The sequence below is a fragment of the Peromyscus leucopus genome, chromosome 1 (genome assembly GCF_004664715.2).
Source record: "Peromyscus leucopus breed LL Stock chromosome 1, UCI_PerLeu_2.1, whole genome shotgun sequence".
Lineage (NCBI taxonomy): Eukaryota > Metazoa > Chordata > Mammalia > Rodentia > Cricetidae > Peromyscus > Peromyscus leucopus.
In genome coordinates, this window is record NC_051063.1 from 74,367,083 (window position 1) to 74,392,661 (window position 25,579).

At 45.5% G+C, this 25,579-nt stretch overlaps 1 protein-coding gene across 10 annotated transcripts in view; it reads left to right on the forward strand.

Annotated features, from left to right (window-relative positions):
* Fgfr2 (fibroblast growth factor receptor 2) overlaps window positions 1-25,579 on the forward strand; it is a 108,440-nt gene that overhangs the window by 64,501 nt on the left and 18,360 nt on the right. For 4 of the 10 annotated variants that reach the window (XM_037209999.1, XM_037210009.1, XM_037210011.1 and 1 more), the window contains 6 exons: window positions 3,824-4,014; window positions 5,072-5,219; window positions 8,530-8,732; window positions 19,058-19,209; window positions 22,427-22,548; window positions 24,642-24,752. In XM_037209999.1, coding sequence (XP_037065894.1) covers window positions 3,824-4,014; window positions 5,072-5,219; window positions 8,530-8,732; window positions 19,058-19,209; window positions 22,427-22,548; window positions 24,642-24,752 — 927 coding nt within the window. Of the gene's footprint in view, window positions 1-3,823; window positions 4,015-5,071; window positions 5,220-6,399; window positions 6,545-8,529; window positions 8,733-19,057; window positions 19,210-22,426; window positions 22,549-24,641; window positions 24,753-25,579 lie in introns of all 10 variants that reach the window. The other 6 variants (XM_028868120.1, XM_028868132.1, XM_028868141.1 and 3 more) reach the window with 3 other exon arrangements.

Below are 25,579 nucleotides of genomic sequence, written 5' to 3' on the forward strand. Positions count from 1 at the left end.
TGTGAGACCGTTTATTAGAAACAAGGATGGCTAAGGGAAACAGGCTTGCCATGAAATTCAGTAGTTCTGGCTCAAACCCTCAGAGGTTTTGTTGTCCTTTTGTTTCTAAAGAAGGACTATCAACAGTTAGACTGCTCATGCACACACATGCACACGGATGCATACATGCACTAAAGCATATTTGTGAGTACAAAATTGGAAAACCGAGGCAAGGAATGAACTGATACCTAAAATTCCTTCCTTAGGGCTGGGGAGAGAGAGAGAGAGAGAGAGAGAGACAGATTGGTGACTAAGAGCATGTGCTATTTTTGCAGAGGACTCCCAAGTTCAGTTCCTAGAACTCATGATGGGGGGGGGGGGTTCACAACTGCCTGTAATTCCAGCTGCAGGGGATCTAGTGCCCTCCTCTGGCCTCTAAGACACCTGCATTTACACACACAGACACACACACACACACACACACGTACGTACGTACATACGTACGTACATACGCACACATGCGCACACACACATTTGTGAAGGCTAAAGGCTTATGTTCCTTAGTCCTCCCCGCCCCCCACACACACTTTATTATATGTTTTAGACAGGGGCTCCCATTGAACCTGAAATTCACAGATTTGTCTAGGTTGGCCATTGGTTTCCAAGGACCTTCTTCTCTCCACTTCTCCAGTTTCTCTCAGATGTGTGCCGTCACACCTGGCTTTTTAAACGTGTCCTCTAGAGGCTTGAACTCAGACTCTCAAGCTTATGTAGAAGGTGCTTGGTTGACAGAGACATGTCCTCAGCCCTACAATTCCTTCTTTATTGGAAGGAATTGACCTTCTTGATATTTGATAGGTAGAAATGAACATATTTTGTGAGTTTGGCTGGCAATAGCCAGCCTAGCCGAGAGCCTCCATCCTGCTGGTAGAATTCCTGGGACACAGGCTTGGTGAAAACAGAGGAGACATGGATGAGGGAACTTAATTCTGTACTTCCCACTTTACTGGGCCCCTCTGGGATTAAAACAGACCTTGGTTATTCCCTATGGTACACAAGTCACTCTGGCCCATCCCAGAAGCAGGACATCATCCCAGAGTAGAGGGTTTCCTGTGATGTATGAAGAAATGAAGGAAGCTTTGAGATTTTTGTTTTCCAATCACAAAAATGAATAGTCCAACTCCTCTGTTCTTTGCTCGGCCTACATGGGTGATAAAGGAGCAGATGAATGACTCTTTGGGGAGCTCTGAAATTTTTATCTTTATTGTATGGAAATGTAGGTGTCTATGAAGTGATGGAAGATTCCAGAATGAAATGTGCTCAAACTTTTTCTTTCTTTTTAAAAGGTTCCTAAAGGGCCAGCAACAGGCTTATGGAGTAGAGTCAATTTGTATATGGTCTGGCTTTGGTTCAGCAAATTCCACAGGACTGGAAAGGCCCTAACACAGAAAGACTTAGAGATTTATCATTCTAATTTGCCGCTTCCAGCCCAGTTCACAGGGAATCTCAAACATGGGGCCATTCTTGGGCTGCTTTGGTAGTGATGGTGTGTAGGGGTTCTCCTTGTTTCTATTAACTATTTGTTGTTGTTATGAGACAAGGTCTTACCATTGTAGCCTTGGCTCTGGAACTCACTCTGTAGACCAGGCTGGCCTCAAACTCACAGAGATCCACTTGCCTTGGCCTCCCGAGTGCTGAGATGAAAGATATATGCCATCATGCCCAGCTCTGTCTGAAGTGAATTTGTTAAGCTGGCACAGTGGAACTCATGGTTGGAGACAGAGGAAGGAAGGGGGAAGTGTTGGAGTGTATAAGCATGTATTTGTGAATGGGTTGGTAACTGGGGTGCATGTGGCTGTTGATAGAGCTGCTATGAGGAAGGTTCCAGTAAATTTATAATTACACTGCTTTTGTATTTGAGATCAAACAGCAGCCCAGTCTGCTAATTCCTTGTTTACTCCTTCATTCATTTTACTGTTGTAAGAGCAGTAATGTATGATGTACTCCCAATGTAGCTGTAAGTGTATAGTACCTTATCTTCAGTTGTAGGTAGACCAGATCTCTAGAATGTATTCATCTTATATGACTGAAAGTTTATATTCTGTGATTAGCCACTCCATTTTCCCTCATCTCCATCTCTGGCCACCACTATTCTGTTCTTATGATAGATGAATTTAAGAGTTTTACATCCCTCCTAGACGTGGGGTTACACAGTATTTGTCCTGTAACTGATGTATTTTGCCTAGCATGATGTCTTCCAGGTCTACTCCTGCTGTCAATTGGCATCAGATTGCATGATTTCCTTCTTTTTAAAGATAGTTAGTTTTTCCATTGTGTATAGAGACCAGAGTTCTTTTTTGGGGGGGGAGGTTTCAAGACAGAGTTTCTCTGTGTAGTTTTAGTGCCTGTCCTGGATCTTGCTCTGTAGACCAGGCTGGCCTCGAACTCAGAGATCCGCCTGGCTCTGCCTCCTGAGTGCTGGGATTAAAGGCATGCACCACCACCACCACCACCTGGCGCTTTTTTTTTTTTTTTTTTGAGACCAGAGTCTTTATTTTATCCATTCTTCTGTTGATGGGCATTGAAGGTGTTGATTAAACTAAAATCTTGGTTGTTGTGAATAGATGTGATAGATGTATCTCAGATCCTCATTGAAACAAGGATTACTGGATCATATAAATTGCTTTGTTTTTTTCCTCCAGACTTCCTGTACTTACCCTAATACAGGAAGTGGTGCAGGGGTTCACTCCCCAGGCCCTTAATGGTACTGGTCTTATTATATTTTTAATGATAATTTTGATATGCATTTCCCTAATGATTACGGATGCTAAGCATCGTTTCAGCTGCTTGTTAGCCATGTTAGTGGATGTCTTTGGAGAAAGTTCTTAGTCGGTTTTTAATTGGCTATTACTTAGTTCTGGAGGGACCTCACGTGTAGTTGCCAGCACGCCTGACCCAGTCCCTCTATGGATTTCTGCTGAGAACACCTCTCACCTGGAGAGGAACCTTCTGGTATAAGACGAGGAGGAGTGTGCTTTGTTGAGATTCTTCTCTGAGGCTAGGAAAGCAGGACCAAGCAAGCATCCCTCCCGTGGGGCCTCCTCTGAGACTGTGACACTTAACCTGGAAACGGGCATCTGTTCCTGTGTTTCTTTAGTACCACATCTGATAAAGCTAAGGAATATCTACACAGCTACCTCTGGTGCTTGGCACATCGTGACACTTGGCACTTGCAAAATGAATGAATCACTAAAGAAAAGACCACTGAATAGAGTCGTGTCATGATAGAGAGAGGGATCCAGTTAGTTTGGTTTCATCCTCACTTGGAACATTAGTTTGCAATTCGCTTTTTAAAGTGGGGGGGATACAAGACCTCCCAGAGCATGTTAGCAATGAACTTGGAGAGATCATGCATCGAAGAACCTCTCTTGATTTTTCAGGGTGACCTTTAGAGTTAGCCATGTCACTTGCCTCTGCTGTCTAGCTTGTGTTTAAAGTGAATCCAGGCATTATCTCAAGCCAAGTAAGTGAATAAGTGTCCTTCCACCGGCTCCATCTGTCTCCTGGATGGTTAAAATAAAGAATTTCCCCTCATTCATTAGATAGTCTGTAACTTGCGACGTAATGTGTTCTTTTCTGGATTCTCTAAATAAGTGTCCTTTACAAGGGTTGTGCTCCAGTGATCCGCTTTGAAGTCCTGCGTGTTGTGCACGGCCCCCGTGTTATTCCAGAGGAGTCAGCCAGCAGACGGGAGGCCTTTTTGGCTTGCGTTCCCGGACAGCCTTCTGGACAACACAACTCATTTATTGCTTTCTCTCCCCCTCCCACCGCGTCTCTCCATCAGAGCGATCACCACACCGGCCCATCCTCCAAGCTGGACTGCCCGCAAATGCCTCTGCGGTGGTCGGAGGGGACGTGGAGTTTGTCTGCAAGGTGTACAGTGACGCCCAGCCCCACATCCAGTGGATCAAGCACGTGGAAAAAAACGGCAGTAAATACGGGCCCGATGGGCTGCCCTACCTCAAGGTCCTGAAGGTGAGGACTTTCTGGATCCCGAGGGGCCCACACATGAGGGGCTCCCTTGGGGATTTGGCCAGATCTTTGATTTCCTGCTGGATTTCCGACATGGGTCTCTTTATGGACTAGTCAGTAGAGTGTATTCAGGAAATGGTCGGCACTAGGCCTGCTGGTAACATTTCTGAAGGGAGCTGTGGCGTAGGCGAAGTGCTCCTACCCTTGGAGTCAGAGAACCCAGCTGTTTACCAGCCCTGAGGTCTGAGAGGAGATTCTAATGCACATCTTTAAAGCTGGGGTCGGGGTGCCTACTTACATGGCAGTGTGCAGAGTGAATAGGATGGAGACATTGTACTCGTGTTCTTCTGATGTTGTTTTGTGTTTTCTGATATTTGATGTCATATTTATTAGAATCAAATTTTCGTAGCCACCTTTTAGATACAGTACTTTGCTTTTTTCAAAAAATTCTCTCTCACCTCTTTTGACTTTTGTGTGGTCCAGAGAGTAAACTTGGGGGCATGTTTCTGTACCTGTCAAATAATGAATGAAGAGAACTCCCTTCTCTGTATTTCTCATTAAAAGAAATCCCTTTTCCCCTCCCCCCAAGTTTGCATTTTCATGGCTTCAACCTCTTTAGTTTTCAGGTCCTGGCTTCCATGGTAAGCCAGGTCTCTACTGTCCATTCTGAGCCATGTCTGCCTGTCTACCAAGCTCGCAGGGAGTGTGCTTACAAAGAACAGCCTTCCTATGCAGCTATGGGAGTGGCAGGAGGCTAACGAAGAACTCTCAACCAATAAAGTCTCCTCTCTAGCCAGCAATATGCAGGATTCAAATAGCTGGAGAAAGCCGACCGGCCCGGAGAGCTGCACCCACCCCACCAACCGTTCACCCTTCTCCACCTCCTCTGTCGGATCACGCTGCTCCCCACCACTCCACGACTTTTGTTCCCCCCTCTCCCGCAGCCCTTGAGAAGTGATTCCTGGAGATTGTTTTCTTGTGGTGTGTTGGTGGTGGGACCATAGGCAGCACCGAGTCCTTCCTGGTTGGCCATTATATTGTTTTCCTATGTCTGTTCTAGCACTCGGGGATAAATAGCTCGAATGCAGAAGTGCTGGCTCTGTTCAATGTGACGGAGATGGATGCTGGGGAGTATATATGTAAGGTCTCCAATTATATAGGGCAGGCCAACCAGTCTGCCTGGCTCACTGTCCTGCCCAAACAGCAAGGTAACAATGCTTTTGTGTTTGTGGTTTTCTTTTCTTTTTTTTGGTTTTGTTTTATTTTATTTTTATTTTTAAAGAAAACTGGATATAGAAGTTGAAAAGACTCGGTGCTTTGGGAGGCAGCAGGCAGCTTCTAGAATAACTCTTATGGCCTTGGTATATTTATAATGATCTTTCTTTGGTGGTGCAGCTGGCATTGTGCCAGCGGCCATGGAAAAATGCCCACAATGTTCAAAGTGCTTGAGGATTATCCGTTTCCCCCCTCCCACCCTGGTTTCAAGCCCTTCTTTCTGGTCTGTCGTGTTTGGACTGCACACTTCCCATGCTCACTGAGTTGGAGTACCATGAGAACCTCCAGTTTGCACGCCTGTTGAGTCTGCAACATTTGATTATTTGGCAGGGCTCACGTTGCTTTTTATACTGGTTGTGGAGAGACATGCTAGCATGATAGGATTTGCCGAATGAACGAAAACTTGTTTGTTTGTTTGTTTGTTTGTTTTGATCCCATACCCAAGCCTATCTGAAACTGCAGGCTGGTTATCTTCTAGTGAATGTGACTAGATGATATTGAAGGTTAAGTTTTCACTTATCATTAGTCACATTCAGACATTCATATTAAAAAAGGAAACCAAAAAAAAAAAATCCAATTTTTCTGTAAGACAAGATGATTTTAGCCTGAGAGAAATTAACCAAAATCTGGTAACCAAGATAACCTCCTTGGTTCCCATGGGGCCCAGTGGATGTGTGAGCTGACTACCCCACAGCTTCATCTTCCGTTTTTTGTTCCATCACACAGAAGAACCTCCCCTTTTCTCACAATGGGAGTTTGCATCCAACCGGACCAGAACCCAGATTAGCCCTCTGGGCACCAAACTTTTTGGAAAACCCACCCCCAAATCCAAATGAAAACAAAGTCAAAGAGAACTCTGTGGGCTCATTTCTCCATGTGTTCAGTTGCATGCACGTCTAGGTGGTGACGCCGGTGTGGTGACGGGCCTGCAGAGGTGAGCTGGCCAGTGTCTCTCCATGTCTCTCTCGGTTGTGGGCTTTGTGGATGGGCTGCAGTCGGAATCTCCTGACGGCCGGCACCCCCTGGAGCCGCTGGTACGAGGCCGCTCGGTTCCAAGGCCCCTCCACAATCATCCCTCTGTCTAGCCCTTTTCTTGCTTCCTTTGTTTTCTAGGCCGCCGGTGTTAACACCACGGACAAAGAGATTGAGGTTCTCTATATTCGGAATGTAACTCTTGAGGATGCTGGGGAGTACACGTGCTTGGCGGGTAACTCTATTGGGATATCCTTTCACTCTGCATGGTTGACAGTTCTGCCAGGTACATACTGCTCTTCCTCTCCGTGGGTTTTTCCTCTTTTCTTGGTTGATTGCTATAAAATTAACACAGCTTCTGTTCTTAGAAATAGCCCCTTTTATCCATTGCATGAAGGTGCAAAGAAAAGAAATGTTCAAAATGACCCCCCCAGGGAGAAGAAACTGCCTTAGATATTCACATTAAAGGAGATCCCGTGCTTGTATGTCAAGTAAAATTTCACCTATAAACCCCAAAGGGATCTTGAAATTTTAGTGAATCATTGAGCTGATGACTCAATGAGCCCACCCCTCTGCTCCTAAGAAGGAAGTCAAAATTATTTGGTAAAATTCAAAGTAGTTTTTTTTTCCCATTGCAAATTCCACTTTGCTGAAATCCCTTGTGTGGTTTGATGCCTCTCAGTCCATCTTGCTTACATCTCAATTGAGTACAGAGATTTCTCTCGGGGTGCCCAAGAAGCACCTCTGGATGTAGGTGTGCAGAAGCAGTGTGTTACTTTGGGAATCGGGTGGCTTGCTGCATGCCTTAACAGGGTGGACTTCAGTTCGCTTTAATGCAGAGCATGTGTATGCCATCTCGGGCTTGATGTTATTTCTGCCTTCTGGAGAAATACACATCAGCCAAGCCCATTGCTCTCTAAGTCTTTAACCAATGCCTCTGTTCTGGTCCAACTTTCTCGATAAATGCTGCCTTCTCTCATGCATTGCCTCGCATTTCCTTTGGAAAACTGCATAGACCGTGTACTGCAGCTCATGATGCTCGTCTACTCCAGTATTAATGCCTTGTTTCTAGAGTACCATGCCTACTGCATGCTTGTTTTATAGCTCATGAAAATAAATTGATAGTTTTGTTTTTGTGCTGTGCTGCTGAGAGTTTTGATTGTCTTTGCAAATATTTGTTTTTCTGATTAAAATGTATAAGCTTTAAAAGAATAACCATCGCCCCCATCTTCCCCTTTGGTTATGAATCTGCTCTGTGAGTATTTATTCTTGAAACAGAGATGCCTCTCCTGTTGAGCTTGCTTGTACTTACAATGCTGTGCTCTGTGAGGGCCCGACTGGCACTTCTTAACCAATTTGCCTGACAACCCTACCCCCTTAAGGAAATGCAGCTTGAGGATGATAATGTTTGGGAATACACTGCTTGTAGAGTGACCGTTTCAGAACCAAGGAGGGACCAATAGAGTTGACAGAAGAACGTGCTAAATCAGTCCCATCTCTATTCACATGCAGTACCATCTTTTTTAAAGGCTCAGTAACAAGTTAGTATAACCGGATATACCAACATTTTAGTGGTTGTTAGGTATTTTATACATATATAATATATATTATATATATATAATATATGTGACTATCTCATGGTTGATACATTTGTTTGTTTAACTGAATAATATTCTGGATTGTATGAAGGTACTCACAAAAACTTTTTGGGCCAGCCTACCGATGGTTGTGAACTCCGTGTGGAGCTGTGGCTCTCTAGGGCTCTGTTGAGCCTTCCCTTGAAGTGCCTCTCTTAGTAACAGCAGAGCATCGTCCCTGATTCCTTAGAAGCAAAAGTAGACATGCTCCTTTTTTTTTTTTTTTTTAAAACAATCCTCAGTTAGGTTTATGTTTAGCGACATCATCACCACACTTTCCTATGGTGGGTGTACTGGGTGTCCTGCTCTGTCCAGGGGCCTAGTGGAATGTGGCTTTGTAGTCTCCCATTACAATTTAGGATCAGCTACTCACTGGTGGCAGATGCCCTTTGAGGCTAGAGAAGGTGGCTGCCTGGGCTGCAGTGATAAACTGAGGAGCCCTTGGCTATTTGTTGGGCCCAGGCAGGAAGCACATAGCTGTTCTACCTCTGGGTATCCTTCTGCACTGACTTATTGAGGGGGAAGCACTCATTGCCAGAATGGTTCCTTGAGATACGTATACTGTGATGCATCCCTCTGGTACCCTAACTCTGTGGCCTGCTTGTTTGTTCCTCTCCTATGATCTGCAATCTAGCACCTGTTAGAGAAAAGGAGATCACAGCTTCCCCAGATTACCTGGAAATAGCTATTTACTGCATAGGGGTCTTCTTAATTGCCTGCATGGTGGTGACAGTCATCTTGTGCCGAATGAAGACCACGACCAAGAAGCCGGACTTCAGCAGCCAGCCAGCTGTGCACAAGCTGACCAAGCGCATCCCCCTGCGGAGACAGGTAACAGAAAGTAGATAAAGAGTTTGAAGAAACTTATTCCCCTTAATCACCCAGCCAGCTCTTAGATCTTTCCCTGTGCCTTGATATCCCCCTCTAACTTCTGTGAACTTCAGCATGCAGGTTTAACCTGCCGCTGTGCGGAAGATCAATCAGCGTTTGGAACTTAAGAGTCTCAAGCCACCGTGCTGCTGGAGGGTGGAGGGTGGTGGTGGATGGGGTCTAATTTTAAAGGAAGGAAAGACAGCAGTGTGCACATCAGAGCTGCTCAGTGGGATGGGCAGTTACTCTGGAGGCAGTGCCCTCTGGGTTGATGGTAATATTTAAGGAGAGGAGTCTGTTGGAAGAACAGGTATTTGTGTCTGGGATACGTTGCTCCTGTATAAGACAGGCTTGGAAATTCAGATGGAGCTCTCATGAAGAATTGAAAAGAGACTCTAGTTTGCTTTTTTGTTTTAAGTAGAGATCAGAAAGAAACATACAGTCTGGAGGTATAACTGAACTACTGCTTGCATGAGAATGGTCTATGATTTCTTCTAAACTGGGTTTTGGCTGAATCTGTCTAGTGTTATAAGCACATGTATTCAGGTGCCTGTGGGGGCCAAATGGAGGTGTCAGATCTCCTAGTGCTAGAGTCATGGACAGTTGGTGGCTTCCTGACATGGGTGGTGGGAGTTGAACTCTGGTCCTCTAGAAGAGCAGCAAGCACTCATTAACTACTGAGCCACTTCTACAGCCCCCAGATAAGGTGACTGTTACATGAGACGGGGAGAAGGTTACTTTTAACCTGGCTTGGTCTTTGATGGCTAGTTCTCCGGGCGGTGCGGCAAGTGAGAACCTCCTCTGTGCCGTTCATTCAAAAGCAATTGGGAAAGGAAGTGTTTGAATTCTTTTCTGCTTGTTCATGGGGACTAAGGGCCAGGGATGTTTGGATGCAAATCTTTATGAAAGGACTTGGAACTTGATTCTGATAAGACTGCTGTTAGTTTTTAAGTAGAAACTGAAATGGCCAGCACTGGCTGGGTTCCACTGTGCATCTTAGCAGAACCTGGAGGTATGTGTTAAAATTGTATATTCATTCGTCTCAGCCTCAGAGATTCCTATTCAGTAGATCTTGAATGGATCTAGAAGCCTGCATTTTAAACTCTTCCTCGGGTGATGCTGCATGACACCTGAAGAGTCTCTGTGCTTGACCCAACTCCGCCTTTCCTAGGCCTTCGGCTAGCAAGGTCCTCTCTGCGGACAGGTTCTGGGAGGAACTGGGAACCAGCTGGCCAGTCGTGGCTTGGACACAGGCCTGGCTGTTCTCAACCCTGCTTCACACTACAGGCTGAGCAGGTCCTTGGGGCCTTGTTCCTCTCAGGTGTTTTCTTGCAGAGGCTTGGGATAGAATCTGGAGCATATGTCGGATAGAGCCGAGGGCCAACTGTGTTGAGTGTGGGGATCAGAGAGGTCCGGTGGGTTCCTTCTGGCCCCTGAGAATGCCATTACAACTTTGAGTGACACTGCTGTCATTTGTGGGACTAAAGAAGCAAGATGGGGCTGAAGTGAATTCTTTGCCCAGTGATTTGCTAGGAGAGTCCTATCATAAAATACCCCTGGCCAGGTAGTGCTAAGGCTTTAGGCCGAATACCACGCTTTCGTATCCTCTCCTCATCTCTTACCCCTGGACCATTCATCTTCCACACTGGAACTCTGGCATAGGGAGTTTAAATAAAGGGAGTGATGTCCCCATCTCTATTATTTGTTTTTTGTCATAGGAGAAACAAGTGAACTCTGTAACTTGATGTAGCTAGGCCATTAGCCCAAAATTATTTAATCATTTGAAAAAAAAAATCCATCTTTATGTGTATGTATATTTACATATGTGTACAGGAGCCCTTGGGAAGCCAGAAGAGGGCATTATATCCCTAGCAGCTGGAGTTACAGGTAGTTGTAAGTTGTCTGCTGTGGGTGCTGGGAACTGAACTTGGGTCCTCTGCAAGAGCAGCAAGTGCTCTTAATCACTGAGCTATCTCTCCAGCCTCATCACTTTTAAAGAAAACTCTTCTCACATTGTTTTGTTTATGTAGTGTGTGTGTGTATGTGTGTGTGTGTGTGTGTGTGTGTGTGTGTGTGTGTGTGTGTGTTTGCATGGGGGCAGGCATATGGCATAGCATGTCTATGGTAGCCAGAGGACAACTTCCATTCGAGCCAGGGCCTTCCTCCATCATGAGTTCCAAGGAATCAGAGAGGTAGGGCTCTTGGGGTTGAGCACTCTTACCTGATGAGCCAACTTGTTGGCTCCATCATCTCTTACAGAAAAAATTTAACATCTACTGCCATGTTCTTCCTTTTGCTTCACATGAAGAAGGCAGATGCTCTTGAGTTCCCTTTGACACACGGGTTCATCATGTTCTCCTCTCTTTCTGGCCGGCTGACTCTCTTCATCTCCACCTAAAAAGCCCTCAGGTTTTCTCACATTCCCTGTGTAACCAAGGGGAAATTTTGGGTTTCTTCTCCTTTCCCTCCCCTTTTCTTTCATTCATTGTCAGTTAGTAAATGCACAGCCTAAACCAGGCACTTATTATAGTGCACGGGCCTAAATCGGGATTCGTGGACTGGGGTTGTAGCTCAGTGGTAGAGTGTTTGCCTACCATGTCCAATCCCCAGCATCGCCAAAAGAAAATAAAAATCGAACCGATTTCATGTCAGATAAAGCCTGCCCATTGGCCATTGGCTGCGACATCCTTTTGAAATGTTTCAGCAGGGTCACATTGTATAAGGAAAGTGTGTGAATACCAGGCCCTCTGGATAAATTAGTCTCTGAGAGATAAATGGGTTGAAGAAGTGTTGATGTACCCCAGCGTTTCCTAGAGTGTGGTACTGCTCTTCCCAAAGGACTTCCCAAAGCACAGCCCACCGAGTGGAGGAGGAGATGCTTATCTTGTACCTGGATAAAGAGGGTATTGGGCTGTGGCTGGAGGGAAAAGTCCCACAAAGGCCCGAAGATAGGCTAATGACAGAGTGAATTCCACAGGGATGCCAAGCATGCCTTTACCTGGCGACAGATGAGCCTATAATCAGATGTCTGGAGGACTGCTGCTCCCAGGCATTCAGAGGCTAGGCTTCTGTTCCTGTTGGCCTGAGCTCCTATATGATGCAGCTAGAGTCCATGTTTGATCTTCTTGGCCCTGATTCGTGACCTTCACAGCATGGAGGCTCACAGCCTCTCTCCACTCATTTCATCCTTGTCTTTGTTTAAGAACAAGAAAAGTTGGTGTGTTTATTCATGTTGTTTCTTCCGTGTGTGCGCATTTGTGCAGGCAGGTGTGTAGGTGTGTACAGATGTGTGCTGAGGCAAAGTGATAACCTCAGGTGTCCTTCCTCAGGTGTGGTCCACTCCCTCCCCCTTTTGGTTTTCTCCATGCGAAGTTTCTCACTCACTGGCCTGGAACTACCCGAGTAGGCTAGACTGTCTGGCCTGTGAGCCCCGGGGGCTGGCCCGCCCTCCTCTGTGTTGGGATTCCAAGTGTCAGCTACCGTGCCTGGCTTTCTTGGTGTTTTGTTTTGTTTTGGTAATGTAGGTTCTGGAGATTGCTCTCAGGTCAAGGAAGGCTTTTTAACCACTGAACCATCCCCTTCTCAGCCCTTCTTCTTCCTCCTTGGTGTTTACTTCCCTGCCCTGACCTTGTTTAAAGCAGATATTTCATTTTATGTTATTTTTCTGAAGCAAAAAGGTAGGGTTTTATTTGTTTTCAGTATCAAATAAAGTGTTTATAGCCTTTTTCTAGTAAACATTAATTTTGGGAGACTTTTTATGAACTTTGATGCTTGGAGAAAGAAAAGAAAGTTTACAAGCTAGTAGTAGCCTGTGGGATCTGCCTGTTAATGAGGATTCATCCATCCCTTCCAAGGCCAGGACTGGACAGTCTTATTAAAAAAAAAAAAAACTCAGGAGCTAGGTATTGGGGTGAATGCTGAGAGATCAGAGAAGCAGAACAAGCCACAGCCAACCTCATCACACCAGCTTCTCAGTCGATCCCTCTGAGTCCTCATTCGAATGGATCTCAGCTGAACTTGCTGATAAAGGCCTAAAAACTTAAAAAGCCTTTAGTTCCTGGTCCTCCTGCCTTATATACCTTTCTGCTTCCTGCCATCACTTCCTGGGATTAAAGGTGTGTGTCATCATGCCTGACACATGTTTCCAGTGTGGCCCTGAACTCACAGAGATCTGGTTGGACCTCTGCCTCCCAAGTGATAGGATTAAAGGCGTGTGTGCCACCATTTTCTGATCTCTATGTCTGTCTAGTGGCTGTTCTGTTCTCTGACCCCAGATAAGTTTATTAGGGACTTATTGTATGTGTATTGGGGAACACAGTATCACCACAACTTAGTGTGTTAAATGGCAGTAGCCAGCCCAGAGAAGCACCTTGTGAGTCAACTGGACCATCAGTGGCCAATGAGAAATGGTCTTTGTGTACCCCTGAGTCCAAGGGGAGCGATTTGCCTTGTTATTTCCACAAATCCCTGTCAGGGAGAGCGTGGGTGCACAGAGGGTCAGAGGAAGCCTGACTCAAGGTGGTGCTGTGTTTCCCAGGTTGTCAGCTCTTCCTCTGAAGCCGGAAGCTTGCATCGGGCAAGATGGAGATTCAGCTATCTGTTGATTGGCCATGTCCAGATGAATCCATAACCTACCCATGTCCCAGTCTCACAAGGGACTGTAGTGAGTCTGTCCCCAGCCTTAACCACTGACATGGGTAGCTGAGAAAACCAGAGAACAATTTCATAATGTCTTTGTGGCATATGGTTATTAGGGTGGGATGGAGGGACGCTTGATTCCAGAGCTGTTCTCAAGGCGATGTATTCATAGTCTTGGAGTATACCAAACTCAGTGAAAGTAAAGTTCTGACTTGGTCACTGCTTAACAGCTCAACACCATGATCTGGAATCGCCTTCGTGATGGAGTCAATCCGGTGTTGCAGTATACTGTTTCTAGAAAACATTTGCGCACCTGAATAGTTATAGAGGACCCAAGTGGAGCCTGCCCTTTCGTGGGGACCTCTCACCTTCCTTGTCCCTCGGTTCAGCCTGTCTTTTCTCTCAGCCTCTGAAAGACATGCTTCTTTGACACTGATCTACCCTGGTCTTTTGCTGATGAGGTCTAAGTCTAATCAGAATTCCTGGGCTAGGTGCTTTTATTTTTGTGACAGGCCATTCAAGCATCTGCAGGTGGTAGGGGCTGTTTAAGGGGAAGCTTTAGTAATAACCCGGCTTTTGTTATGGAAGGAGAAAAAAAATCCACCTCTAAAGGTCCCCTGAAGCTTGGTGTGGGGCTTGCCTTCTGCTTGGCCATAGAGATGTGCGGAACTAGACTTGTGGCAGAGGTATGTACACCCTGGGCTTCTGTTCTGAGGTAGAAGGCTCCATCCACTGCCTAGAAGTTGGAGGGTTTCTCAAATCTTCTGTGGTCCAAGGGTATGTGTCCGTCTTCAGGAATAAAGATAAACATGACTCACCTCACCACTGCATCTTTGGTTTTGCCTGCTCTATCATCTGAGAGGTCCCTTTGAATGTTCAGCTTAATCCAGAATAAAGAGATACTGCTATTTCTTGGTGGCCCTTTAAAAAGAAATGGGAGAAAACCCACTTCCTCCCTTAATCTCCCATATGTACTGTGGAAATATATGAAAAGCACGTTTAGTTAAAAGCTTGATTTATGGCACGTGGTAAGGAGATCCCACCATGTAAGGCAGCCGAATTGGAGACTGTGAAGAGTGCGTGGCTTTTAAAAAACCGCCTGCCAAGATTTGGGTGGGTGGGGAAATGGTTTACTAGAGTGTTAGCATTTATTGTTTGTAAGTGACTACTTCTAACAGTGGGAATATTTTTAAGTGTGTTGAAAGGGAAACTCCAAAACTGAAGTTTCTAGGTTAAGGATCGAAGAATATCTGAGGAGGGAAGTTATAATTAAAGAAGAAAGAAAAGAAATAAAATCAGTAATGTGTCGGTTCTGAGGAAATGAATGTCTTCCAAGGTGGGCGGTGGGGCCACGATTCAGAGGAAGGAGCCCTGAAACACAGGGTTCCTCGGGGAACCCCGCCAGAGATGTTGCCAAGCCCTGCAGACAGGTTGAGTTTCTGAGGAAAGGGGAGTGAAGAGAAAGCCAGCCCATGCTTTACAGTCCCAGAGGGGATCTTAAAAGTGTAGTAAAATACATGGAGGAAAAATTAAGATATCCCTCTGTAGACTGGGAGAGCAGATTCTGTATGTTCAGATACTTTGGGTATTTTCTTACCCTTTCTTTCTCGGTGTGTTTTTTTTTTACAAAGGTATTTCCCAGACTTGTACACTGAACCTGAATCTGCACTTTATACTGAACACAATTCCCACAAGTAAACACAGTTTTATACTTTAACAGCAATGGCTACAGCAAAGACTGTCAAGGTTTTTTCCATGTTATTCTCAGTTTTTTTTCCCCCCTCTGTTTTCCATTTTGAAAAAGGTCCACATTAAACCCTTGTGGAGATGCATTATTGCAAGGTGTGTAGGTGTATGGGAAACTTGTGTCGCAGGGCTGTGGTATTTATTCCCGGCGGGTCAGAGGTTCTCCACAGAGAGAGCAGTTAGTGTCCGACCCGACGGGACATCTCTCTGATTTGAGGTAGCCCCCTAAGTCATATTCACGAGCAGGATTTTGTTACCCCACAGCTTTCCTTCCTCTGCTCTAGGACTGTCCCCTAACTCCTACATTGTGTTAGATGTCTTGCTTACTGGAGCCCCAGGCCATCCTGGCTGGCAGCTGAGGGGCCCATCTTGCAAGTCAGACCTGCAATTAAAGTGTATCCTGTCTAACATCAGAACAACCCCACACAACAAAGCGCTCTGATGAGCTATGGCTGGCCCAGCTCAGCAGCAGGCATTTAGCTGGTTCTCTTTTCCTTCTGTCCTGCCAGCTCTGTGAGCTGGGACTGAGACCTCCTGAGACTCACAGGTAGTGTGGATTATAGACCCGGGATCTGATCTTGAGCACACAGTGCCATTGACCAGGATGTAGCCCACCAGACCCAGGGTAGCTTGGCCTTGGATGGTCCCTGGGTCCACACACTGAAGGATGTGGAAACATATAAAACAGCCTGGTGGCGCAAGAGAGGGGTGAAGATAAGGATCTCTTGCTGTTTTCTACCTGAAATCTGTGTATTTCAAACCTGGGCCACCCTTTTTCTCCTAGTTCATGCTTGTTTCATTCCAAATGATATTTTAGTTAAAGAACTTTTACTAAAACACGAAAGAAACATGAGACCATGGTAATAAAATCTAAATGATGTAGAAAGTTCTGGAATAAGACCTGTTTCCTACTCTGCTCCCAATTCTTGATCTTGCTCCCCGAAGGTGACCACTGCTAGCCTTAGGTAGCCTTCCAGAAAATGCCTGTGGTCGCATCCCATCCTTCAAGCCTCCCCTGGGTGAGCACTGACTCTCAGGGACAAGCCACAGAAGCTGTGATGTGCCACTAGCTGCTGAATATGAGCATCATTCAGCACCCTGGTCCCCTGAGATTTCCCAGTTAGTGTCCCCTCTACACTGGTCCTAGCACACCATGGGTCCTGACAGTTGAGTTCTGCAACTTTAGGGTCCAGTGATGCAGGGCCAAGCTGATCTGATGGCCCTATAAAGAGTGTCCCAGCTACATGCAGCCTCTGCTGACTCTTTGCTCTCTGGGGCTTGTCTCATTACCGAGCTGACGTTTACTAATTTGGCTGTGACTTCCTGCCTCCGATCCTCCGTCATGAATTTCTACTACAGTAAGTGATGATTTTTTGCCTGTTTGTGTGGAAGGACTACCAGAAAGATCTTATGAATGAATGAATGAATGAATGAATGAATGAATGAATGAATGAGCGAATGAATAATCACATACTTTTTGCAAGCATAACCTATGGCCCTGATTCAGAATTAGTCAGGTAGGTGGTTCCAGGGAAGCCCTGTGGGCCAACCCCATTCCAGAATCTTCTGAGTCCCTTCCCTGTGGATGAAGCTCATGGTATTTTTGTGGCCAGTGGAAAGTGGACATCGTGACATTATCAGAAAGCTCCTGATTTCTGGTGCAGCCTGCAGATGAGGACCGCTCACCACGCAGCCTGGACGCCACACGGAGTGTGGAAGGGGCTTCGGAGTCATCCCCTGTTTTGATTTGGGTGGGGCTCTTAGTGGCCCCTACTCTGGTGGCTTTAGAAGGGACCAAGGGGGTGGATTCTAGAGGAGCTCACATGTTTCCTAGCTGTCTGTTCCTGCTTGCTTCTGCATTTGCCTCTGAGACTGGGACCCTTGAGGGTATGGCTCTCTGTTACAAAATTATCGGCCCTTTGGTTCCTTCTTTTAAAAAAGAAAATCAATTTTTGTTGTGCCATGATGAGTAAAAGGCCCTGTTTGCATAATGAAAGTTAGATATAGCTTCTCCTTGGGGCTTGGTGAGATGACTGGATGGGCAAAGGCGCTGGCTGCCAAGCCTGAGGATCTGAGTTTGATTCCTGGAACCTATGTGGTAGAAAGAGAGAACTGACTTTCAGAAATTGTCCTCCGACCTCCACACAGATTAGCATACAAACACACACAGATGAATTTTTTCATTAAAAAAAAAAAGTCACCTTTCCTCTTCCCCAAAGATAACTTCAGGAGGTTCAGAAATGTTCCCATGTATATTTTAAATGATAATAGGATTTCACATCAAAACTTACTCTTTGATTTTAATATTTTTTTTTCTGAGATAGTTCAAGCCCAGAGATCCTATGTGGCTAAGGATAACCTTGAACATCATTGACTTTAATACCTCAGGCACCTTTTCTCACTCCATTAAGGGTGGTTGGGGTTTACAAAAAGCAGAAAGGTGTGCCAAATGAGACAGTCCCGGGAAGAACATAAGTCCTGGGTTCCTCTGACGAGAGTCGAGGATCCACCCGGGAAAGTTCCTTTGGCTTCATCTGTGCCAGTTGGATTGAGGAGATGTTTGTCTGCTCAGCTGGGGATCGTCAGCCATGCAGGGGATGGAAGCCAGGATGGTTCCTGTCTAACCTTAACATTCCATGTGTCTTCGGTCAAAGCCTCAGCCGAGGTCCAGAATAAAGCAGTACCCAGCAGCCCACAGTCAGACCAAGGCAGTGTGTGGTCATACCCAGGCACAGCCTTCACGTGGGCTCTGAGGAAATTTGCTTCCTCGGGCATCCACCAAAGGAGAGACGGTGTGTTTAAGAGATAAACATGGGCTGCTACAAATCAAGGGGCATGAGAAAATAACTTGGTGAAGCCTGTGTGCCGCCAGGTGGGAGAGGGTCCTTCCCGTGTGGTTCTAAGTGACAGTCTTTCCCTCAACTCTTGGTCTCATGGGTTCACTGGCCTGCTTACTGGAGCTAAAGTGACAAGAGCCAGCCCATTTTCACCAAATGGTATGGACATCATCAAGTTTCAGAAGGACTGGAGATGAAGAATGACCTCCCAATGCCCGGGCCTTGGGTTTCCTTGAATGAAAGACCTTTGAGTTAGCAGAATGCCCTTCCCATGCATACCCTACAGCTCTTTCCTTGAGATCCCCGTTTTGCTTTTTGGAGGCAAAGGCAGTGGGAGAAGTCACCTGCTAGGTATTTGTGAATCCCTACTGCTGATTCCGTTTGGGATTTGTTTTTATTTTATGGTGCTGGAAATGGAACTTAGGACCTTGTCCATGCCTGGCCAGCACCCTGTACTTGAGCCCAGCCTGCATGTTAGTGAATCTTAGGAGCACAGCATCAGTCTGTGGCCTGAGCAGGACTAAGGAGAGCTTCTTCATCCAGGGCTCCGAATAAGGAAAGACAAAAAGATGGTAATGAAGCCTGTGGGGTCTGTCTGCACATTCTTAAGTGACTGTCTTTAAAAATTAAGATGAAGCTGGGCGGTGGTGGCGCACGCCTTTAATCCCAGCACTCGGGAGGCAGAGCCAGGCAGATCTCTGTGAGTTCGAGGCCAGCCTGGGCTACCAAGTGAGTTCCAGGAAAGGCGCAAAGCTACACAGAGAAACCCTGTCTCGAAAAAACCAAAAAAAAAAAAAAAAAAAAAAAAAAAAAAAAAAAAAAAAAAAAAAAATTAAGATGAAAAGAAGAAATGCCATGATTAAACTTCTCTAAATATTTTTATGGGGGAAACCTGATCTTTCCTGTGACTTTTCCTTTTGGTCCACTTTTTTTTTTTTTTTTTTTTTTTTTTTTGGCCTGGTTCCTTCCCCTTTCTTTGTAAGAACTGAAGCTCTGGCTGGGTCCCAGCTCACTTCCAGGCTCCTCAGGTAGAGCCAGGATTACATCTGCCTCTTTGCATTTTGTATCCAGGTTTCGGCTGAGTCTAGCTCCTCCATGAACTCCAACACCCCGCTGGTGAGGATAACAACTCGGCTGTCCTCTACGGCAGATACCCCAATGCTAGCAGGGGTCTCCGAGTATGAGTTGCCAGAGGATCCGAAATGGGAGTTCCCCAGAGATAAGTGAGTACTTCTTCTGTGCATAGCCCCAGTGAACGCTTAGCTATAAATGGGAATATTGGATTGACATTTTCTTTTCATGGCCTTTAGCTGCAAAGGTCTTACTCTGACATTGTCAACAGGAGTGAGATTGTGTTTCTGAATAACCAACTCCTGGAAAAATGGAAAAAAGAAATTTTTTTTTTTTTTTACAAAGTTCTGCCTAGTAACCAAGCAAGATGGCATGTGGTTATCATTGTTTAAGTTTCTAGACAATTCAGACCGAGTTAGGTGGAACAAAAATGGAGTTATGCAGTCTTTAAAACAGAGCTGACATTCCAACTTCTGGTTACTAGACATTGCCTTAAAGATCTGGGTTTTTTGTTGTTGCTGTTGTTTGTTTTGTTTTTATTTATTTTTTTCGAGACAGAGTTTCTCTGTGTAGTTTTGGTGCCTGTCCTGGATCTCGCTCTGTAGACCAGGCTGGCCTCGATCTCGCAGAGATCCACCTGGCTCTGCTTACGAGTGCTGGGATTAAAGGCACATGCCACCACTGCCCGGCTTTGTTTTGTTTTTAATAGTTATTCACGTGATATTGGGCTGAAAAGTTTCAGATCTGGCACCCGATACCTGAGTTCTATGGTCTACAATACTTTTGCTTATTGGTTGATAGGGAGGTATCTAGTTATGAGCTGGGCACAAGGTTGCCACGCAGGCTTGGATGGGCATTCCTGGGATCTGTTTGTCTCTCGGCCCAGCCTGAATAACTCCATGTAATTTGGCCTGGGCCTGGGCTGGATTTGAATTCCAGTTCTGCCCATCAGTGGCTGGGCAGACCTGAGGGATTCACTCAGTTCTTCTGAGTATCTTGCCTATAAAATGAGGGTCACGGTCTGCACCTCCTGGGACTGAGCACAATTCTCGATGGTCAGACTCTCATTTTTATGTGTGTCTTTGTAACCAGAGGCCTTTGAACCGCAAACTTGAGTGAGATGGTGTGTTTAACAGAGCTGGTGGTGCAGATGGTAGCCCACCAGCCTCTCCCCTCCAGATAGAGAGCAACCCTATCTCCAGGGAGTGAAGCTCCCTGGAGGGCTGGTGGCTTCCTTCTTGTAGGATTAGAGTCTAAACAGCTTGAGAGATGCAGAAGGTAGAAATATTGGCTCTTTCTGCATCAGATACACAGGAGTAAGCTCTCAGCTTGCTTGAAAACAACTAGCCCACTACCTTGACATTTGCAGTGTCTTCCTAAGATTCTGAGTGCTTTGTTTAAAACACACACACACACACACACACACACACACACACACACACACACACACACTGTGTGGGTGTGTGTATGTATATACAGAGATTCAGGTACACAAAGATAAGATTTCCCTAGACTGGATGGCCAATTCTAACAGGAAGGGGAAGGAGGCTTGGAACTCACTTGGGTCTTTGAGTCATACAATTCCAGGCACGTTGGTTCCCAATTTAGAGATTTTCACATATACCTTAATCCAGGGCTGAGTTACTGTCTATGTAGCCTACAGTTTATGTCAATGGAAATCATTTCCAGCTTATTTGTGCACTATAAAATAGAGTGAAAAGAGCATCCATTCAGGGACTGTTTATTGGACATTTTACTGGTGAGGTACCAGAGAAAGCACAAAGAATGATTTCTTTACCTGCAGACTTTTGAGAGAGGAAGAGATGTTTCTCTTGACCCCTGCCAGCCTCCTAGCTGTGTATGATTGTATAAATAGCTGGGTTCATGTGCACATTCCTGTGTATACAAGACTGAATTGGGGAGTTGTGCTCATAAGTTAGAAACTTGCAGCATTCAGGTTGAGTCTGTATTTTTGGCCACCTGTGACACCAGTCAACAGTGCGAGTCTATGTTGCCCAGCGGCTCCCACTCAGGGGTACCTAAGTGTGGAAAATCTGAGCACTGTGCATTTCCAGGCGGTGTTTAGCACAAATGTAGGTGGAGCAGATTTCCAATGAATGAAGGCTATTTAGAAGCGGTTTATTAGATTGGAGGCAGAAATTACACAAAGAGAGGTTTGTTATGCTTGTAACGAGGCAATAGGACATAAATTAACCATTTTCCAACGCAAATGTTTTTCTGCCAAGATGTTCAATTTAATTTTATTTCTGGACTGAAAGGGGATGCCTTCAGCATAGCCCTTCATTTTTTTTTTCTTTCTTTCTTTTCCTTGAGCTTTTAAAAACATTGTGTACTTACTGTAAATGCTGTATACTGAAGACAGCTTAATACTTGTCTGTACTGTGCTTATGTTTTTTAAAAAGCACACTCAAGCTGGAGAGCGATCTCCATCATTAAGAGTGGGTACTGGTCTTGTAAAGCACAGAGTTTAGTCCGCAGCACCTGTGATGAGAAACCTCCCCGACCTGTAACTCCAGACCTGGGGGATCTGATGTATCTGGGCTCCATGGGCACCTGCACTCACATGTCCATACCCCCTACTCAGAAACACACACACACACATTAATAAAAATAAATATTAAAAAAATAACTAAAAATAAAAACCACTCAAAAGTATTCCAAAGACTTCCCTATGAATACCTGAAACACTGGCAGGCTGTTTATCTGACATGCAGAGAACCTTTATGCTTAAAAATGTAATTTGTGCATTTGTGCATTTTTCTTTCTATTTTCTTCCTTGTTTATTTTGGGTAGTGATAAGGATTTCCAAACTTATGTCAAAAAAATATCCGCCCATTTTCTAGAAGATGCTTTCAATGAGAAACTACAGATTCTTTGCAACGTGCTAAAGAGTCCTGTCCTGTAACTTGGCAAGCAGTGTAACCATAAAATCTACTGGTATTGCGTAATAGTGATTTGAAAGCTGCCACTTTACGGGGACAGAAAATAAGAGCAGCCTTTTGCATTTTTTTTCCTCTGCACCATTTTAAATTACAAATATTTAATTGGCTCAAGACCAAAAGCTCCTCACAGTTGGCACCCAGGGAAGCTGACCACCTCGCTAGCAAGGACACCTTCCATAAAGCAAAAGAAAATAAATGGGGAGCACAAACGTGAAATTTAATAGCTGCTCCAACAGTAATTGACGTTCTGGAAAAACGTCACTAAGAAAATACCCCGTGTGTGCATCAAAGTCTCATTGGTTCCATATGCATGCCGCTGGAAGATTTTTATATTTAGTTCTGGAATTTCCCTCCCCTGTACCCCTCCGCCAGACGCTCCGCGCTAATCCCCTATTTACACATTTAGGCTGACGCTGGGCAAGCCCCTGGGGGAAGGTTGCTTCGGGCAAGTAGTCATGGCTGAAGCAGTGGGAATCGATAAAGACAAACCCAAGGAGGCCGTCACCGTGGCAGTGAAGATGTTGAAAGGTGAGTGGGTGGATGGGAGGGCAGGGAGGGCCTTATCGAGAGTGGTCCTTTTGTGACATGTGAACTCTGCGATGATGTGGGGTCAAAGAGCACATACTTGACCTCAAGGTTGAAGGGGTTTCAGGATAAATGAGCATCTGAGACAGAGGATTTACCTTGAGCTCTGTGTGCTTAGAAAAGAAAAGCCAGTTTAGGAGCAAGTGGTAGCTTGCTGGGCCCAGTTATTCTGACTCTTAATGAGAGGTCCTGATTGATTCTCCTCTCCTGTGTATTCACGGGCTTAGGAAGTTTCGGGGTTGGGGTGGGAATGTTGATATGGTTTGATATGGTAAATCTGGGACCCAAACTTTAACATACACATAAGGAGAGGTAGGTATTGGAGTGGGAAGAAGGAGGGGCCAGGAAACAGAAAGCCATGTTCTGTCTGCCAAAATGTGGCTCTCAAGAGTCACTTAGAAGCCAAAAAGGAAGGATTGGGGCTGATGCAGAATCTCAGGGCTATGTAAGCAATAACCCCAGGATATACAAATGTCTTTTTTTTTTTTTGGTGGGAGCCTGAATGTTTGCCTACAACCTTTCCAACCCAGCTTGATGCCCAAGGAACTTAAATTACTTTTTACTGTTAACTTATCCTTGCATGGTATTCTTCTATAGAACAGTTAAAAGGAAAGGTCACATTATATATCCTGTTGTGGGAATCTCAGAAAGATTTCGTGCCCAGCGTTTCCCCAGCTTGTCGGCAGAGAGGTCTGTCCTGTAAGTGTAGGATGTTGCACGTGCTCAGGAGTTAGGCCATTTTTTTCTTTAGTAGGATGCTTACCACATCCATCCCTGCTGAGAACATGAAGACAAGAAAGGGTCGGAACACCATTCATTCATTTTGTCTTCTTAGCTATTGACCTGAGATTCCCAGGGAACTCGGATACCACAGAGAAGACAGCAAGTATCTGTAGCAGGGCAGAGGCAGCCAGCCCCTGGGACCTGCTGGGAACTGTGGGGAGGGAGGACCAGGCATCACACAGTTTTCTATAGGACTCCTGGTTTTGAGATCCATGGGGCTGTTGTAAAAAGGAAGGTTTAGGGGTTGGCCCTCTTCTTTAAGCACGATTGTCCACTATCCTTTCAGTCATGGTGGGAGGACATTACCCCCAAAGCCTTCTCAGATTCTCTGTGACAACCAGAGTATGTCGAAAGTCTAGGGAAGGCAGCATGCTCAACTATGTGTCTACTGAGTGCTTTCTTCCCACCTCCCTTCCCTCTTCTCCACGTAGGTGAGGATAGAGCCATGTCCCTATTTCATTTTTTAAGCTGGATTCAGCCCTTATCTTTTTCTTTTAGCTCAGATTTTTTTTTCTCTATTGACTTAGCTCAGTGGTAGACTGCCTGAGTGGCATGCACGTGGAGCCCTAGCACTACACGGAACAAAATGACAGCTGAGGAATTAACTTTAAGGAGGGCACACTGGAAAGGGTCTTAGCGCTTATTAGAAGCTGTGAGCCCGTGTGTGTTGGGCCTCTGCCATGCATGTGAGATGTGACTTGTACTTCTCTTTTAGGGTGGTAATTGGGAGCTATTGAGAAGGCGTTTTGCTCACTCAGACTATTTCTGTATGCATACACATTTACAGATGCACTCCTGGCCTACTTCCTGGGCCTAACATAAGCTAAAGGTTGTGTTCAGAATTTTTGCTCTGTAAAAACAAATTTTGTAGTGATTCCCAATGTTCCTCCTATGGTTTCCTCCCTATCGCTCTTGGAGTTGTTGGGGGGGCATCAGGAAATTTGGTGTGTTCTGAAAAGTATCTTAGATACATCACAGGATGGGGTTAGTTCATGATCAAGAACTTTGCTGTAAAAGACTTGGCCTTAGTGCTGGGGGCCTAGATTTGGTCCCAACTCTGACCATGTGATCTCTTTGATAGAGCATAACACTCCCGTGCCTCAGCTTTTTATCTCTTTGCTGATTAGATGGGAAAATGTTTCCGGTTCTAAAATTCAGCTCCATGGTGTTCTAAGAGTTTAATGGTTAAGAGTGATAGCCTGGGAGTTGGGAGAAGCCAACTGATTTATGATTCACCTATTTCATGTTCCTAGATGATGCCACAGAGAAGGACCTTTCTGATCTGGTGTCAGAGATGGAGATGATGAAGATGATTGGCAAACATAAGAACATCATCAACCTCCTGGGCGCCTGCACCCAGGATGGTGAGTAGGAGGAGGGGGTGTGTTCTGTTCCGTTCACACACCGCACTGCTGGCCAGCAGACTTGATCTAGAAACAACGGTCCTGTCAGGTTTCTGCTCTTAGGGCTTCTCAAGACCATATATTCCCATCAGACATGTAGTGCACACCTATCCCAGCACCCAAGGGGCTGAAACAGGGGGATCACAAGTTGGCACCAGCCTGGGGTACATAATAAGACTGTCTCAAAAATACAGAAAAGTAGAGGCTGGAGAGATAGCTCAGTCAATAGAGGGCCAGCCTTGCAACAGCATGAGGACCTGTCAAATCCGTATTTAAGTTGAGTTTTTGTGATCCTAGCCCTGGGGAGGTGGAGAAAGGTGGATCCCAGGACTTACTGGACCCCAAGCTTAGCCTTCTTGGTGAGTTTCTGGTCAGTGAGAGGCCCTGTCTAAAACACAAGGCTGTCCTCTGGCTGCCACAGATAAGCACACATACCTGCTTGTGTACCCACGTATGCAAATACAAACAAACATATGCACACATACATACACACATTTTTTTAAAGTCACTTTTATGACTTTACCCTTGGGAAAATGTTACCAGCCACAGATGCACAGCAGGTCTGTGGCTGCCCCTGGGGGTTATGGGAAGTTGGGCATGGGGGCTGTTTTGGAAAAGGCTTTCTTCTGATGCTTTTGTTGTGTGAGGGGCCAAGAGAGATTTCTTAAAATAAGACCAGTATGTTTTGCTTGAGAAGTTCTTCCCTTAAAATGGGGACTGAGGAATCCTGTCTTGCTGTAGGCGGCAGATGGCTGAGCTCTCAAGAATAGCTTTACAGAGAGACAGTG